The sequence below is a fragment of the Thamnophis sirtalis genome, unplaced genomic scaffold, assembly GCF_051295495.1.
Source record: "Thamnophis sirtalis isolate CommonGarterSnake01/CBP01778 unplaced genomic scaffold, rThaSir2_p1.2 scaffold_4, whole genome shotgun sequence".
Taxonomy (NCBI): Eukaryota; Metazoa; Chordata; class Lepidosauria; order Squamata; family Natricidae; genus Thamnophis; species Thamnophis sirtalis.
The window spans coordinates 118,402,849-118,420,317 of NW_028261384.1; the positions used below are offsets into that span (position 1 = coordinate 118,402,849).

General features: G+C 45.2%; 1 protein-coding gene across 1 annotated transcript in view; it reads right to left on the reverse strand.

The window, feature by feature from the left end:
• The window catches only part of PRKCG (protein kinase C gamma), a 51,820-nt gene that overhangs the window by 14,778 nt on the left and 19,573 nt on the right, over window positions 1–17,469 (reverse strand). Inside the window, exons 3-8 of the mRNA XM_087713895.1 lie at window positions 10,458–10,540; window positions 9,237–9,348; window positions 5,092–5,223; window positions 2,943–3,099; window positions 1,652–1,786; window positions 1,231–1,318 (exon numbers count right to left, since the gene is read on the reverse strand). Of these exons, the coding sequence (XP_087570021.1) occupies window positions 1,231–1,318; window positions 1,652–1,786; window positions 2,943–3,099; window positions 5,092–5,223; window positions 9,237–9,348; window positions 10,458–10,540 (707 nt within the window). The remainder of the gene's footprint in view (window positions 1–1,230; window positions 1,319–1,651; window positions 1,787–2,942; window positions 3,100–5,091; window positions 5,224–9,236; window positions 9,349–10,457; window positions 10,541–17,469) is intronic.

The following is a 17,469-nucleotide window of genomic DNA, read 5'->3' on the forward strand; positions in this document are numbered from 1 at the left end:
GATGTAAGTTGCTGCCTGAATGACCTCTGTTCCCATCCCACCTCTTCATTAAAATGTAATTTCTGTCCATTCTTAAGCCGGACCACCCACCACCATTTATAGGTCCATTTTGAGAAATTTAGTTGTTTAAGGCAAAGGATAAGATGATCTCCCCATCCAGAGAAGAGAGTTGAGACTGTCTAATGGCGGCATAACAAATGCCATTTCAGCAGGTCAAGATACAACACACAGCTAGAGAGGGTGGCTAAAATTCTCCCCCTTTGACATATCTATCATTCTACTTCACCTTAGAGCTGATCTTATAGATCAACAGGCCTGCCTTTCAGTAATCCTGTTTGTCACAATAGATCCTAGAGCTGTGAAGTACATGCTTCATGATTAGGCTTGAGGCAACACAGTGAGTGTAACACCCACAGCCCAAACTGGGTTTAAAAGGTAACATTTATGGGTTTGTTTGTTTAGTGTATGGCGATGTTACATTAGCCAGGAGACTACGTTGCTACGATGCAGAATAGTAGTTTGGCTACCTAAGATTGCTAACCCTGTTTGGTTCATGGTCACGCACTTTCCAAAGTGCACCATAGGGGGCGAGCTAGTTCCACACCAAAAAGACAAGCTGCTTTCCTGAAGCGTCATGTGGGGCCATTTCCCTCCTCCAAAATTGTCACTCGGCTTGCAAACGGGTTTTGCAATTGGGAAGATCCAGTGCCAGCAAGATTCTAACCTTCTGCATGAAGTGCCGTCTCCTTTCCCTACTGAAGTGGTACCTATTTATCTACTCGCATATAACATGTATTCGAACTGCTAGGAGGGCAGAAGCCAAGTCGAGTGACGGGAGCTCGCCCCACCACGTAGTGCTAGGATTCAAACCGCTGAAGCAAAGGCCATCTCCAGCATCATTAAGCCACTGAGCCATGCACCTCATTTATGGGATAAGAGTGAAATACAAAGAACATTGCAAGTGGTTCTATTGGAAAAATTCTTTTTAGGGCCCTCCCCCCCTCCCCCAGGTATTGTTGCTTCTCATTTTTGTTTACTGACTGGAAGAGCTCTTGCTGGTCGCCCATCCCATCCCATCTTTCAGTGAGCTCCTTGCAAACTGGGTGAAACTGCCCCAAAGGATAAGAAAGGGCAGTTCTGCTGGTGTTGCATGGCAGAGTTCAGCCTACGGCTCAGTGAACTTGCATATGGGGTACCAATCCAAACATTGTCATGGAGCCACATGGTTACCTCAAATTTCTGCAGCAGCCCACAGTTTTCTGCATCCGCCACAGGGACACTATAATATTCGCCCTCCTCCTGATTGAGCAATTTGTACCTGGGACAGCAACGCAGACAGGGACATTGGGCAGGGCGGAAGTGGACAAAAGAGGGAGCGGTTGAGCAAGAGGGATGATGGGGAAGAAAATAGGGAGAGGAGAACAGAATGAATGGATGGAAGCCAAAAATGGGAGATATTTGCAGGGTTAAATTAAAGGAAAGGAGAGTGAGAGACAGAGAAATAGAAAGAGGATGGTGCCAACCAAGCAAACAGATAAAATCCAAAAAGACGCCAAGACGGAGAAAGAGAGAGAATATGAGCACTGGTGGGCCACTGTGTTGCTCCATTGTTCTCTTCCATTTTTTTCCTACCCAACAGGTTTCCCCTTACCAGCCATCCATGGGGCCCTTGAACAGCTCAGAGACTCCAAAGGACATGGCACCCATGAAGTCATTGCGGGTTGTCCGGTCCCAGTCCCAAACCTCGATGGAGAGGCGCCGGTCCATGTCACCTGGCTGCAGGGTGCTGGTGGGTGACAAAGGGAAGGAAGGAAATTTAAAAAACCTGAATAAATAAATTTTGTTGTTATTTTGTGTTGTGCATCCTTTCCTGGAAAGGAAGGCTCTCCATTCAGCCATTCATGCCTTGGTCATCTCCCAACTGGATTATTACAATCCACTCTACATGGGGCTACCGTTGAACAGTCTCTAGAAACTTCAGCTAGTATGGAATGTGGCTGCATGATAAATCTAGGTAGTCCAAAGAATGATGCATGAAATCTCTCTGTTGCACTCGGTGCCAATTTGCTTCCAGATCCAATTCAAGTGTTGGTTATGAGCTTTGAAGCCCCACATAGCATAGGAATAAGTTACCTATAGAATCATCCTTGCCCCATTACATTAGCCTTTCCCACTTGGTCCCACTGCGATACCTTCTGTTAAAGCATGGCTGACTGGGGGATTCTGGGAGTTGAAGTCCACAAGTCTTAAAATTGCTACAGTTGGAGACCCCTGAATTAAAGAATTCCGACTAGCGGGGTCAGAAAAAAAGCCTTCTCTGCTGTTGCTCCCACCCTTTAGAACAGGGGTGGCAAACTCAATTTCATTGCGGGTCGCATCAGGGTTGTATTTAACCTGGGGGGGCAGGGTGTGTGTGGCCAGCTTGACATCATGCTGACAGGGGGTGGGGGCTGGCGCCTATGGTAGCCCGAGTGTTCTACCAATGAAAACGGAGCTCGGCAAACCTATGGGTGGCCCTCCCAGGCTCCATTTTCAGCCAAGATTGCATCCTACAGCTCTCTGCCAATGAAAACAGAGCTCTGGGGGCCATGCGTGGTCCTCCCGAGCTCCGTTTTCGCTGGCAGAGGCAGTGCAGGCCGGTCCTTCGCTGTTTCCAGGGTTGTCCTGTGGGCCAGATCTAAGTAACCTGTGAGCCAGATCCGCTGCGGGCCTTGAGTTTGACACCCTGCTTTAGAGCATTCTTCCCCCAAAGGTAAAGCAGGCCTCCAGTATCCTGGACTTTCAGAAATGTCTAGAGACCTCACCCTCCCATCCTGCTTGGGGCTCACAGTGGAGCACACAGCCATAAGGCTGGTTAGCACCATGAAGCTCCTCCTCCCTCCATTTCTAAATTTGATAAATAAAATGCATAGCTCCCTGAGGCCTCTCCTTCCTATACTTACAAAACAAAGGTTTCATTCCAGACAGGATTAAGGGTGGACCTGACGGTTCTGGTCTTTTGCTTTGTGAGATTCTTTGGGTCAGGAATCAGCTTGATTTTCACATAAGGATCAGACAGACCATTGGGATCCATCGGGATCAAGTTCAGTGCTTCTCCAACTGATGCGGAAAGAAGGGAGGGAAATAGAAACAGTGATACCAGCTTCCAAAAAAGATTATTAACTTCCAACGGAGTCCTTGTACCAGAGGGAAGAGTGAGTGGGTAGGAAGGCAGACCTCCTGTGTTCGCTTGTGGGCTGAGGGAGGAGGAACTGCTGGCATCTCTCCTGGGCCACCTGCTGTGGGCCACGAAAATTGCTGCCGCAGCAACTTATGTATGTTTGCGTGTGTGTGTGCATGGGGGAGAAGGGGATGGTAGGGTGGGTGAGGAAATCCCCTTCTGTCAAGAAGAATGCAGCAATGGCTTTCTTCTCACCACCTACGTGCTGGTGTTCCAGAATGCGGGAGAAAGACAGCGAGAAAGACTGCAGGGGAAGGTGTGAAAAGCAGAGGCGGGGGAATGTCAAGTTTTGTAGCTAGTAATAGAACCCAGGTGCCCAGCCTTCACCACCCCAATCAGACCCATTCTTCACCCCGGCCTATCAAAACTGCCAGTGTTTTGTAGTTGGTGCCGCAATACTCTTCTATTCTGAAGAACCCAAGTCATTCTTCAAACCTCCAATCGCATCATCTGGGCTGCCTCCATGTTTCATTATTCTTTAATATTTTTATTATTCATTATGCATTATTTTCATCTATTTTTCATGACAATAAGTTAATCCCTTTTCAAATGAAAAGGGGAGGTTTTGTGACTTCCTGGTCCAGCTTTAGTTCACCATAACTAAATTGAATCCTTCAAGGAGAAAGAGAGAAAAAAAGAGAAGCAATTGCAGAAATGAGTATGCATATTTGCTTAGGAAGGTTCACTGGGATTTTACACCTGATACCAGAACTAAATGCAAAACTGAATCTTGGATCCTAAATGAATTGCAAAAGAATTACTGCATGTTTAAAAATGCAAAATGAGTAAACATGCCTATATTTATATAATTCATTCTGATCCTCTCTGAAACAAGTGACGGGAAGAAGCAGATTTGTGGATGTCCGCTACATCTCATTTTATTGCTATATTCTGAAATTTTTATCACAGAAATGTTTGTAAGAAGGATTAGCTAGTCTACTCATGGACTAAATCTTGCACTGGCTGAAGGCATATTCATCAATGTTTTTAAATGAGGTCTTTTAATTTGCGATATTAAAGAATCAAGACTAGTTTTTAAGTACTACAACACCAAGCTGAAGGTAGCTGGTCATCTGATTGAGTTGGGCAGCTATAGAAATAGGATAAAGAAATAAATTTGAAATGCTTAGGGCTCCTTCATTAGAAGACCTGTGTCTAACCGATCAATTTCATCAACCCCCTAAAATCTAATCCCAGGTAGTTTTTCAAAATATCTACAGTACCAAGTTCCTTTCAGAAATTACAGTCACAAGCATTGGACGTTAATAAACTGATCTTATCTTGAGACAAAGAAAGAACTAATAATTTATATAGAGACTGCAGTTTCTCTGCATATCCAAAGATGGCAAAACAATGGAAACTATTACCCAGACACAATTTGTTTGCCTTGGATATTTTAGCAAAGTCCTGAGGTTTTCCCATGAGTACACACCCCAAATTTGCAAATGTTCTTTCCTTAGAAAAGAGAAATGATGTTGGGCAAACAGTACTGCATTCCCACTTCAGTGTCTTCTCCCACCTTTCCAAGCTAGCTTGCCCCCCTCCCCTCCCCCAAGGCTTTCCTATTTCTACCTGTTTTCAAAAGCTCCTAATTCCTTAAGTAAAGAATGAAGAGGTTTTGGTGAGGTGATTCATAAACAAAATAGGAGTCCAGGTTACTTCAGCTTGCTTTTTAAAATGAAGTTTCTAGTCCCCATATCCTATTACTCTGTTTTTGGAAGACTACCCTCAAAAAGGCCCAGTTCCTGATGATGCCACCAATATTAGTTTCAAGATCAAAATGTTGAGAACAGAACATCTTATAAGATATTAATAAGTGAATAGACACATGTGTCCAATTTCATTACACTTCAATGCCACTCTTTCCTTACCAGTCACCCGGATCTCATCACTCCCAAATGTCTCAATTTGAAGTTGGAGGCGTCCACGGCGTTCTGTATGGTCAACACCACACAAACTGGGAACACAATGGACACAGCGTTTGTGTACATTCATCTCACAGCCTGCAGGGGGCAACAGAGGTTGGCAAATCAGCTCAAAGCTGATAGACATAAGGAGAAAAGCTGTCCATACTCTGACATAGGTTCAATTTATTGCTTATATGAAAAGGTTTTTCTAAATATTAGCAAATAAATCTTGGAGTTTTCATTTTTAAAACCTTTTAATTAAACATGGTTAGTTTGAGTGTTCTGAGCTTTGCATTTACAAGAGTTTTGTTCTGAGGCCAGGGAAAAAACAGCAATTAGAACAAAACTTACCTATTTCAAAAATTTAACAATATTTCAGAATTCCAATAGCTCAGGTCACAGGAAGCAACCTCACATCCAACCAGTTCAACCTTCTGAATGTTGTAAGCTTGATATAAAATGTATGTGTTCTAAGAATTTGTTCCAGGGTTGTGTAAAGGAATTGTATGAACTTGGTATGAAACAACTGTCCAGGAGGGGCTTAAGAGAAGCATTTACATCATCCAGAGTTTGAAGAAAGCATAAGAAAAAAAACTAAGAAAACTGTTTTGATTTTATTAGTATAATAAAGGACAAAGAGAACAGTGTAGGGCAGTATCTATAGTGTTTTTCAACCACAGGAATTTTAAGATGTGGACCAGTAATGGTATCTCTTTTCTTCACTACTGGTTCAGTAGCAGAAGTGCGCACATCTGGGCATGCGCAGAACCTTCTGCTCATGTGCAGAAAGTGCGTGATGATGTCTGGGTGGGTGGATGGAGTCTCACGCTGCCATCACTACTGGTTCACCTGAACCGGTGCGAACCAGCGGAATATCACTTTTGAAGTGGACCATGCTTGCGGGAGAATTCTGGAAGATGAAGTTCACCATCTTAGAATTGCTGAGGTTGAGAAACACTAGGACAGAATTTCAAGATTCTGTTAATATATTTTATTACTATAAAGAAGCATTATTGGAATGTCTGTGTTTCTTGACCCTGCCTACTTCAAAGGGCTGACACATTAGAACAAAACATTCAATCTAGGATATAGGTCTGTTCGTTTCAAGTTCAAAAGAAAACACATTTCTGCTTCGTGTACATCCCTACTTCTAATTTTATAATATGTCTTCAATTAGTGAAATCACATTTTTTCCCCCCTGTTAAGTTAAATATTTTACTACAGGAAGTTACAAGTGCCCTAGATAAAAGGTATCTTTTTAAAAAAGAGGCATTTCTTTTTCATTCATTTATACAGGAGGGAGTCCCGTTTAGGAGAATGCCAGATTGCAGCTTCTGGCTGTATCATGTAATAAGCAACACATACTTCATTTTTTTTTAAAGATTAATCACTGCAAATCCATATCATTAATTAACAAAGATGCTTCTAATGAGATAACAGTCTTCTTTGCTACATGCAAACATCTTTCTGATATTGCTCTTGAAATGAAGAAGCCATTTGGCTGTGTTTGCAAGCCTATCTCAGAAAAAGCATAGGTCAGATTCAGCAAATTAGCTGAAGGCTGTTCACCATCTGTTCTATAACTGATTGCAGGGATCCACTCTGAATCTTTGGGAGAAAGCAAAATCATAATATTGGCCACATCTTCCATTAAAAAAAACCAATTAATGCCCTTTAACATACTTACATTCAGGCACCCACATTTGATGCAATGGCTTCTCCATTATTGCTCCCAAATTCTTAAGACACTGGCTGCACTGGTTACATAAAATTTCTTTTTGAATTTATGTATTTTGATGTTTCTACATCCCTGAGGGTGCAATTTAAGATGAATCTACTTCTATACACCCAGAATTTATAGAGCTGCTTTGCTATAATGAAGTTACAAAATGGAATCATATTTTCTTTGTGTGCCAAATATAAATATTGTCATCTATCCAGCTAATGGTTATTTGGCTATCACTGAACTCCAGAAGGCTTACAATTTTAAAGTCGCTTAATCTTCATCTTCATCTTACAATCATAGCTTTCAAAATCCCATGATATCAAGATTCATAATAGGCTGCTACTACTCAAGTCGTAAATGGAGGGTCAACCTTAAATATTTTCAGGAAACCTGAGAAGAGCTCTGTTCACATAAAAATAAGTTTCCAATAAACAGATAGGCTCAATACAACAGAAGAACTAGAATCTTTCGCCCTTCGTTTACTTGAACACATTGTTTCCTTGAGGCAGCACACTAAAGTTGTTGTCTCTTGCCTATCTGAGATGGAATAGTCTATTTTACAAGCTCATTTTGATGCATAAAAGGAACAGCAGGAAGAAAGTAAATACTTCATTATCTCTTTTTAAAGTGTGTATCAAGTGTAGAAGAATGAAAGAGTAAGGCTTTGCTAAAATAAAATAAAATAAAAATAAAAAATAGATAAGGTAGCTAAACTGAACTAAAATTATTTAAAGCATGCAGTTTTTCTAGCATATGTAATGTAGAGCATTTTTAGATGAATGCTACTGTATTCATATATGAATGCAGACTCTTCTGCTTCCTAGTGTATTCCCGCAGGTGCAGGGTCTGCTTTTCGGATCATTGAACACCATTTTGCATAGTCAGCTGCGTCTCCAGGGCGCAAGCCCGCAGCTTGCATATCTTTCTTGATGGTGTCTTGCTATCTCTGTTTTGGATGCCCGTGAGGTCACCAGCCATTGATTTCTAGTTAGGAAGGCAGTCTTGGCAATGGTGGAAGGTACTGCTTTCTGGACATGTCCATATCAGTGGAGCCAGCCTTCTCTCATCTTCTCTATAATTGGTGGCACACCAAAATGCTGTCGAATGGTGTCATTTGTGATATGGTCAAGAAGGGAGATGCCCGATATCCAATGGAGCATTCACATTTTCATGGTGTGGAGGACTCCCACCTCTTGAAATTATATTGTTGAATTATGTATGTTATTACACACACTCTCGCACACAAACAAACTATTAGTATTGTAATTGGAAGAATATTTGAAGGACAGTGAAGAAGATACACTGAAGTAGTATTACACGAAGGTCTACTAAATATCAGAGATATTGAATTGAACTATAAGAAAGACCAAATGAAGAATAGAAAAGAGACATGGCAAGTCAAAGGTTTACATGGCTGGTACATTCAAAATAATAGCAGGCAAAGCAAATAACAAGTCCCATCAGTGAATAAAACCAGGAAAGCTGAAGAAAAAAACATAGGGCTACAAATGCATACATAGCCATTGTTGAGAAGACAGCAACAGATAGCAAGTGCCGTCTCTATAAAGAAGCAGAAGAAACACTTAAATGCTGTAAAAAGATGGCACAGACTGACTACCAACCACAGCATGACAACATAGCAACAATGGTGCATTAGAATGTCTGCAAGAAATATTACCTACTTGCAAGCAAGACTTGGTGAGGCCACAAAATAAATGACTGTAATAGTAAATGGACATCCCAGGGTGCTCTGGGACTTTAAAATTCAAACAGACTATATCACCTGCCATATAACAACCTAAAGTTAATACTTTTCAATAAAAAAGAAAAATGTCTGGATAGTGGACACTGCAGTAGCAATGGAGACAACAGAAGGGAAGAGAAAGAAATGAGGGGGGGGGATATCACAAAAAAAAGAGCTGCAAACATTAAGTAGAAAAACTATGGCAAAAGAAAGCAAAGATAGTAGCCATAATCATAGGCACCTTGGGTACAATCCCAAAACATCTAGAGAACTTCTAAGACAGCTTTACTTGGAACAGCTTACACCTGTGACAATACTTTTAATACCATTGAATAATATTTGCCTATCCTAGATCCATGGGAAGGACTCGAGAGAGGAATAAAAAAGCAAAATCCAATCTAACCATTTGACTGATTGTGCAACCAACCATATTATTAATAATAAAAATATTTTATCTGCCTGCCTTGTGTATTCAGGAGGGATATAATATTAGAACTTGGAACTTTTTCCATGCCACAGCAGCCTTTAGTTGAAAGAAGCTTTGACAATCATTTCTGCTATTTAGTTAACAACATTTTGTTTTATTTTTCCTCTATAACAATCCACACAACTCTAGAGAAAGATTAATGTTTAACTCACAGGTGCATTTCATCCCCTGGTGAACTAGTCCGTACAGGAGTGAGCCACAATGATCACAGAAAGTGGGACTGCTGTAGCTATGGATTTTGAACTTATGCTTATTGCGGGGATCCTGCAAAAGAGAAAATTTATAAACACATGTAATTAGTGAAGGCAATTATCCATTATTGTGTGACAGCCAGAAAGCAACAGTTTTGTTTATCTGAATTCCATTATCTGTAAAATGTCTATATGCCCTTTTCTCACCATAGAGAAAAAAGCCAGTTTGGAATAATGGCTAAAATGTTGGCCTAGAAACCAGGAGAGAGTGAGTTCTAGTTCTGCGTTCAGTACTTCTCTCTCAGCCCAGCCCACCTCAGAGGGTTGTTGTGGGAAGAGTAGAGGAGGAAGGAGTATTTGATATGTTAGCTATCTTGTGCTTCCTTAGAAAAAGGTAGTAAAAGCAGGATAAAAACAATCTAATAATAGTAGAAATACAGAAAATAGCAATAGCAATAGCAGTTAGACTTATATACTGCTTCATAGGGCTTTCAGCCCTATCTAAGCGGTTTACAGAGTCAGCATATCGTCCCCACAATCTGGGTGCTCATTTCACCCACCTCGGAAGGATGGAAGGCTGAGTCAACCTTGAGCCAGTGAGATTAGAACTGCTGAACTGCAGATAACAGTCAGCTGAAGTGGCCTGCACCCTAACCACTGCGCCACCTCAGCTCTTAAAGATAATGAAATGGTTCATGTCAGATAACATCAAAAACTGTGCTCTAACCATTACGCTATCCAGCCACCCTGTGTGTCTATGCATGCTCATGTATTTTCTCCACTGTAGAACAAGTGGTGTACACAAGGAAATATGTCTGCATCTGTATGACATAAATCTGCCTTTGCATCCAGAATGCCTGAATATACCCCCAAATTTTATGCAAGAAAAAAAAAACCTGGCAAATTTGTTCTTCTGAAAGAGAACAGGCAAATCTTCCCATCTTTTCTAGTTTATTCCCTAATATTTCAGGCCAAGGGCAACAGAAATAGGACCATGCCAGCTGCTGAAAGTATCCATTCCCTCTCTCAGCAGTATAAATAGCAAGGAAACCAGGACGTTCACCTGGAATGCAGGGACCCACTATCCAAGTTTTAAAACATCTCCAAACGATATTTTTTCTTCACCACAATCTCACTTATCTCTCAAAAGACACTGAATTCTGTAATGAAAAAGGCACTTACATCCGTCTGGGGCCCTTTCCCAGCCCCTGGACACTCGAAAGTGACAAATTCATGGCATCTTTTATGTACGACAAAGCTGCAGACTGAGAAAGGGGACACAGAAGAAAAAGTTTAATGAAAAATATATATCTGATGTGGGAAAAGCAATTAGTCAAAGGAATTAATAAAAGAAACAATTGCAAAATCCATATATATGTATGTATGTATGTATGTATGTATATATGTATGTATGTATGTATGTATGTATGTATATTGATGTATATGTATAAGTATATATGTATATGTATATATATATACACACATACATACACATACACATACACATATACAATATACATACATACATACACACACACACACATACAATATGTGTATATATATATATGTGTGTATGTGTGTGTGTGTTATATATTCGTACATTTTCACGGGTGTAGGTATGCTGGTCTTGTTGTATTCGGGTCTTTTCCCGTGTAAGATTGAGATTGTCTTGGCAACATTTCAGCGAGGTCTCACTCGCCATCTTCAGGCTGGGTTTTGGGCTTAAAGTGTGATCGGAGCTGCTGTCTTTCTATAAATCTTAGTGGGTGGGTGTCGAGTGCTGGCTTTGTTTCAGTAAGTGGAATGATTGGTTGTGTGGTTGTATCATGATTGGTAGATTGGTGCTGATTGGTGCTGGCTGTGTGTCTATTGTTGTTTCGTGTTGTAACGGCCTGGGTGGTGGGTGGGGCTCATTTGTTGACTAGGGCTGGTTTCCAAATGTTTGGTAGGTGGGAGGTATTGTCACGTTTATTCATGTTGTTGGGGTGTTTCTCTATTTCGATAGCTCCCATAATTATTCTCTTGTTGAAGTTTTCTGTTTTGGAGATTAACTTGGTTCCTTCAAAATTAATTTCATGTCCTGTAGTTTTAAGGTGCTGGAAAAGGGAGGAAGTTTTTTTTTTTCTTACTACGTTCTTGTGTTTTGCGATGCCTGCATTTATTCTCCTGTTCATTTGTCCTATGTATGTTGCAGGACTGATTTTGCATGGTATTTCGTAGACTCCTTGGTTTTCTAGCTAGATTTTTGTCTTTGGGGTTTCTTAAGATGTTAACTATTTTTGGGTCAGTGTTGAAGGCTATTTTGATATTGTGTTTGTGGAAAATTGTGCTGATTTTATCTGTGGTGCCTTTGATGTAAGGGAGGGGGGCGATGCTGTTGTCCTGTTTGTATCTTGGTTTTTGTGGGGAATCTCTCTTTTGATTAGGTTGGCAATTGTTTTTCTTTGGAGTCCATTGGAGATTAATACATTTGTGAGAGTGTGTAATTCAGTTTTCAGGTGGTCTTTGTCGGCTAGGCATTTGGTTCTGGAGATGAGGGTCTTGGCTACAGAGTTGATCTGTGCAAGGTGGTGATGGGACTGTGTGTTTAAGTAGTGGTTGGCGTGTTTTTTTCCAGTAGATGGTGTGTCCTAGGGAGCCATTGGATTTTTTGTAGATTAGGATGTCCAGAAAGGGAAGTTGGTTGTTTGCTTCTATTTCCATGGTGAATTGTATTTTGGGGTGTAGGCTGTTGAGATGTGTGAAGAAGTTGTCCAGTTTTGACAGCTATCCAGAACAAACACAACCCCCCTAAACACATCCTGGACCTGACCAACCACTGCCTAACCAACACATACTTCATCCATAATGGACAAAGATACAAGCAGAGAGAAGGAGCACCCATGGGATCACCCCTCTCACCCGTCATCACAAATTTATACATGGAACATTTTGAAACTAACGCTTTAGATAAATCTGAACACAAACCCAAACTCTGGCTTAGATATGTTGATGACACTTTCATGATTTGGCCATATGGGAAAGAAAAACTGGACAACTTCCTCACACATCTCAACAGTCCTAACCCCACCAAGATTTATAGAAAGACGGCAGCTCCGATCACACTTTAAGCCCAAAACCCAGCTTGAAGAAATACAGACAGACAGACAGACAGACAGACAGACGGATAGATAGTGCATTATTGTGAGAATGCTAGGGTAAGATTACAGAAACTGACAACAGCGAAAAGGAACGTGTGAAGTTGAGTTATCTTATTTCATTACTATCTGCTTTGAAGTCAGTGGGTCTCCAATTTTTTCAGCCACACAAAACTGAAGATGATAGTTTAAAGTACGAGGCGTGAGGTAAAAAGTCAACGTCTTTATTAACAGGCAACAGCAACTAACAAGTTCAGAACATGGACAGTGTGCGGGCCACCTGACAGCTATTTATACTTGACAGCTGTCAGGCGGCTGGCCAATAGGTGGTTAATGATTTTCCCGCCAGCCGGCAGGCGCGCCCAGGCCAATCAGGAGCCTCTGGCCCTGCCTGCCGGCTGCGTCAGAAAGACGCAACACCCCTTCCCCCCAGACAGCGCATGCGTAGTCTTTCAGGTATGCTGGCCTTCTGCGCACGCGCTTGGAACGCCGGAGAGAGGGAGTGTCCATCGTCAGAGGAGGTCTGCTGCTGTGACACAGCAGACGGGAAGGCCCAGCCCCTGAGTCCGTGGGAAAAGTTGAAGGTAGGCATCCTTCTTTTGGTGTAGCTATTGACGGGCGGTGGCACGGAGCGGGGAACGCAGCTGGAGTTGGCAGCGCCACGGCTGGAAGTGGCTGGGCAAGTTCGGCGGCCGCTGGGTGAGCAGGCCCCGGCTGCGGTGGTTGTGAAGCGGAGAGCACGGCTGGAGACGGCAGGGCCGCGGCTGGACGTGGCTGGGCAGGTTGGGCGGCCGCTGGACAAGCAGACCCCGGCCGCGATGGTTGAACAGGCAAGGTGGCTGGTGGCAGTGGCCACTCAGTAGTCCGGCGGTGCAGCTGATTCAGATGGCACCACCATAGTCTTCCGTCACCCAGCTGGACCCTATAAGAGCATGGGCCTGTTAGCTCCGTAATGACCCTGGGCACCCATTTCGGGGGGCCCGCAAAATTTTGAGCGAAGACCCCCTCACCCACCAGAAAAGACTTTGGGGGCTCCGGCAGGGGGCCAGCGTTGGAGAGAAGGAGGGATGTAACCGGTCAAGGGTGGTCCTCAGGCAGCGACCCATGTGGATCTCCACAGGACTCTTGCCAGTAGACTGGCAGGGGGTGGAGTGCTGGGTGAGGAAGTAGGTCCAGAGGTGGACAGGCCAAGGTAGGTGGGCAAGGCGGGCCAAGCCCTCCTTGACCAAACGCATGGCGCGCTCAGCCATGCCGTTGCCAGCTGGGTGGTAGGGGGCAATAGGGGCGTGCCGGATTCCCAGGAAAGGAAGGAAGCCCGTTGTCAGAGACGATGACTCCGGGATGCCATGGGTGGTGAAGAGGGATTGGAGAATTTGCATGGTGGCGCCGGCCATGGTGGATGTCATGGGAAAGATCTCCACCCATTTGGACAGGGCGTCCACTATAAAGAGAAAGGAACGGCCGTCCAGGGGGCCGAAAAATTCCAAATGGAGACGGCTCCAAGGGAAGGCAGGGGTCTCCCAGGAGCGGTTAGGGGCGGAGGGAGGTGCCGGCTGAACAGCCTGGCATGGAGGACACCGCTGGACCCAGGCAGCGATGTCCGCGTCCATGGAGGGCCACCAGGCATAGCTGCGAGCGAGGGCTTTCATCCGCACTATGCCCGGGTGGCCGTCATGGAGGCAGTCGAGGACTTGCTGGCAGAGGGCAGCAGGTACGACGACCCTGGAGCCCCAGAGCAGGCAGTCCTGAAGGACTGACAGTTCATCCCGGCGGCGGAAAAATGAAAGAAACTCGGCCAAGCGAGTCTCTTCCATCCAGCCCCGCCGAACTGCGTCCAGGGCTCTCTGGAGGAGGGGGTCGGAACAGGAGGCCTGGGAAATGTCCGAGGCCGAGAGGGGACACTCGAGGTCATCGGTCAGGGCTGCGACCGTGATGGAGAGAGCGGGGTCAGAGACTGGGAGGGGCAGCAGCTAAGGGCATCGGCGTGGCCCATGTGCTTGCCCAGTCAGGAGTAGGAATAGGCGGAGAGGAACTCTGACCAACGGCCCATGCAGGGCGATAGGATAGGGGGTGTGGGCTGGTCACCGGAGATGATGCCCAAGAGAGGTTTATGGTCTGTCAGGAGAGTGAAGCGGCAACCATAGAGGTAGGGGTGAAAACGTTTTACTCCCGCAACGGCCGCAAGGGCCTCCTTGTCCAACTGGCTATAATTTTGCTCAGTTTTGGACAAGATGCGAGAGTAGAATGCAATCGGGGCCTCGGAGCCATCGGGGTAGGAGTGGCTGAGCACAGCCCCCACCCCAAAGAGGGAGGCGTCGCAGGCTAGGAGGAGTGAGAGGTGCTCATCATACTGCACAAGCACAGGGGCAGAAGTCAAGAGGGTTTTGAGAGCCGCGAGCACATGCGCCTCACGGTCTGTCCAGTTCCAAGAGGCGGAGACATCGAGGAGGCGATGCAGGGGCTCCGCAACAGAAGCTTTGTGGGGAATAAAAGAGGAGTAGAAATTGAGGAGCCCCAGGAATGCCTGGAGCTCCGCCTTCGAAGAAGGAGTGGGGGCGGAGGCAATGGCCTCGATTTTAGAAGGAGTGGGGGTGGATTCCGCGGAAATCCACAAGGAACCCAAGGAATTCCACAGATGGCACGCCGAGCTGGCACTTGGAACGCTTCAAGTGCAAGCCGGCAGCTCGGAATCGGGAGAGGACAGCCCTAAGAGTCTTGACAAGTCCTGATTGGTCCGGAGCGGCAATAAGGACATCGTCAAAATAGGGCACAACTCCCGGGATGCCATGGAGCACCCGCTCCATGAGCCCTTGGAAAATCCCGGGAGCCACACTGACCCCAAATTGAAGCCGGAGGCACTTGAAAGCGCCGCGGTGGGTTACAATGGTTTGGGCTGTGGCTGAGGCCTCGTCTACCAGCAGTTGCTGGTAGGCTTGGGCCAGGTCCAATTTTGCAAAAGTCTTGCCCTGGCCCAAAAAGTGCAGAACATGCTGCACCACAGGCACCGGGTAAGGATGTGCCTGAAGGGCCTTGTTCAGGGTCGCCTTGTAATCGGCACAGACCCTCGGGGACCCATCTGCCTTTAGAATTCGCAGTTTATTGCGGCAGCCCTCAGTTCAGCCACATACTGGCTGATGGATTGTCCTTGTCTTTGGATACAGCGCTGGAAAAATTGCCGGCGCGAATACTTGGAAGGCGTAGGCTCATAGTGTAACTTGAGCCGAGCCATGAGGAGATCCAGCAGCATAGTGTGCACTGGGGTCGGTGCAGAGAGAGCCCGGGTGGTGGCGAACATTTCGGGCCCGCAGTAGTGTAAGAAAGTGCCCCGTTGTCTCCCCTCAGGGAGCTTGGAGAGGTCATGAGCTTGGAGGAAGACCTCGAACCTCTCTAAAAATGCGTCCCATGATTTGGCCTCTGGCCTGAATGCGGCGAAGACCGAAGGAGCCAGGACAGGGACGATGACGGGGTCCATGTCGCTCATCCTCGTCGCCAGTTTAAAGTACGAGGCGTGAGGTAAAAAGTCAATGTCTTTATTAACAGGCAACAGCAACTAACAAGTTCAGAACACGGACAGCGCGCGGGCTCCCTGACAGCTATTTATACTTGACAGCTGCCAGGCAGCTAGCCAATAGGTGGCTAGTGATTTTCCCGCCAGCTGCAGGCGCATCCGGACCAATCAGGAGCCTCCGGCTCTGGCCCCGCCTGCCGGCTGCGTCGAGAAGACACAACAGATAGAACTGCAAATATTTACAATAAAATATATGCCCTGCTCTCTTCACTTTATAATCTTCTTGTCCATAATATAATATGCTCTTTCCATGTCACATGTCCTTTTTTCACTCATAAGGCTTCCCTGAAACACTAAAGGGGGGGGGGGGAGGGTTGGACACTATTTTCAAAACCTAATCAAAGATATGCCAGACATAAAAAAGAAATTAAGGCATTATTCACAGTCTTTAACTTACAACCATTCATTTAGTGACCTTTCAAAGTTATAATGGCACTGAAAAAAAATTTACAATCCGTCCTCGGGCTTACAACTGTTACAGCATCTCCATATTCACATAATCACAGTTTTGGCAACTGGCATGGATTTACAATGGTTGCAACATCCCAGGGTCATGGGATCATGGGGTGGGCTTCAAAATTTTTAGCAAGGGGTTCTCTGCCCAGTTGCTGAATGGGTGTGGCCATGGTGGGCGTAGTCTAGTCAGCCTCCTGCACCACGGCAAGGGTTGTCTGTGCTCCCCAGGCTCTGGAAGCTTTCTTCAAATCTCCGGGAAGGCAAAAATGGCCTCCCCAGGCTCTGGAGGCCCTCTGGAGGTTGGAAACGGGCCCATTTCCGGCCTTCCCGAACTTCCAGTAGGCCCATTTTTCATCCTCCCCTTCATGCATGCCCTGCACTTACCTGCATTCAAAACAGGTTGCGTGGGATCTTAATGTAATGTGACTTCACATGTATACTGTTCTTCTTTAATTTTTCTTTAAAAATAGGATAAGCCAAGTATATTGACATATAGTGGAAATACACCAAGGGGAGGAGGAGTAGGAAAGAAGAAAGGTGGGCAGAGAGGGATGGGAGAGAGAGTGGGGGGGGGGAAGGTGAGAAGGAAGGGGGGGGAGTGGATGTGGAGAGAGGAGTGGTAGAGGGGGAGGGGAAGTAGGGTAGAGGGGGATGATGGAGGGAAGATAGAAAGTTGGAGGGTGGTGGAAGAAAGAGGTGTATGGAGAGTGGAAGAGGTATGTTGGGTTTCTATTTTCTGGGGCATTGTTGACAAGAGGAACTGATGCAATTATTGTTTGATGCTGTATGGTGTTGGTTATGCACAGTATACATGTGAGTGTATGAAAATGAAAATGAAAACATTATATTGGGGGGGGGGAACAGGCTGCGTGGGGATTCCCGGGAGGGGAGGGGCAGGGTGGACAGGGCCAGCTAGGAGTGGGATTTGGGGGTCCTCCGAACTGCACAGAATATTCTCTAGAGGTTCTCCCGAACCCCTCCAAATACCCAGCAGCTCACCCCTGCATGTGATCATCATCTGCAACCTTCCCCA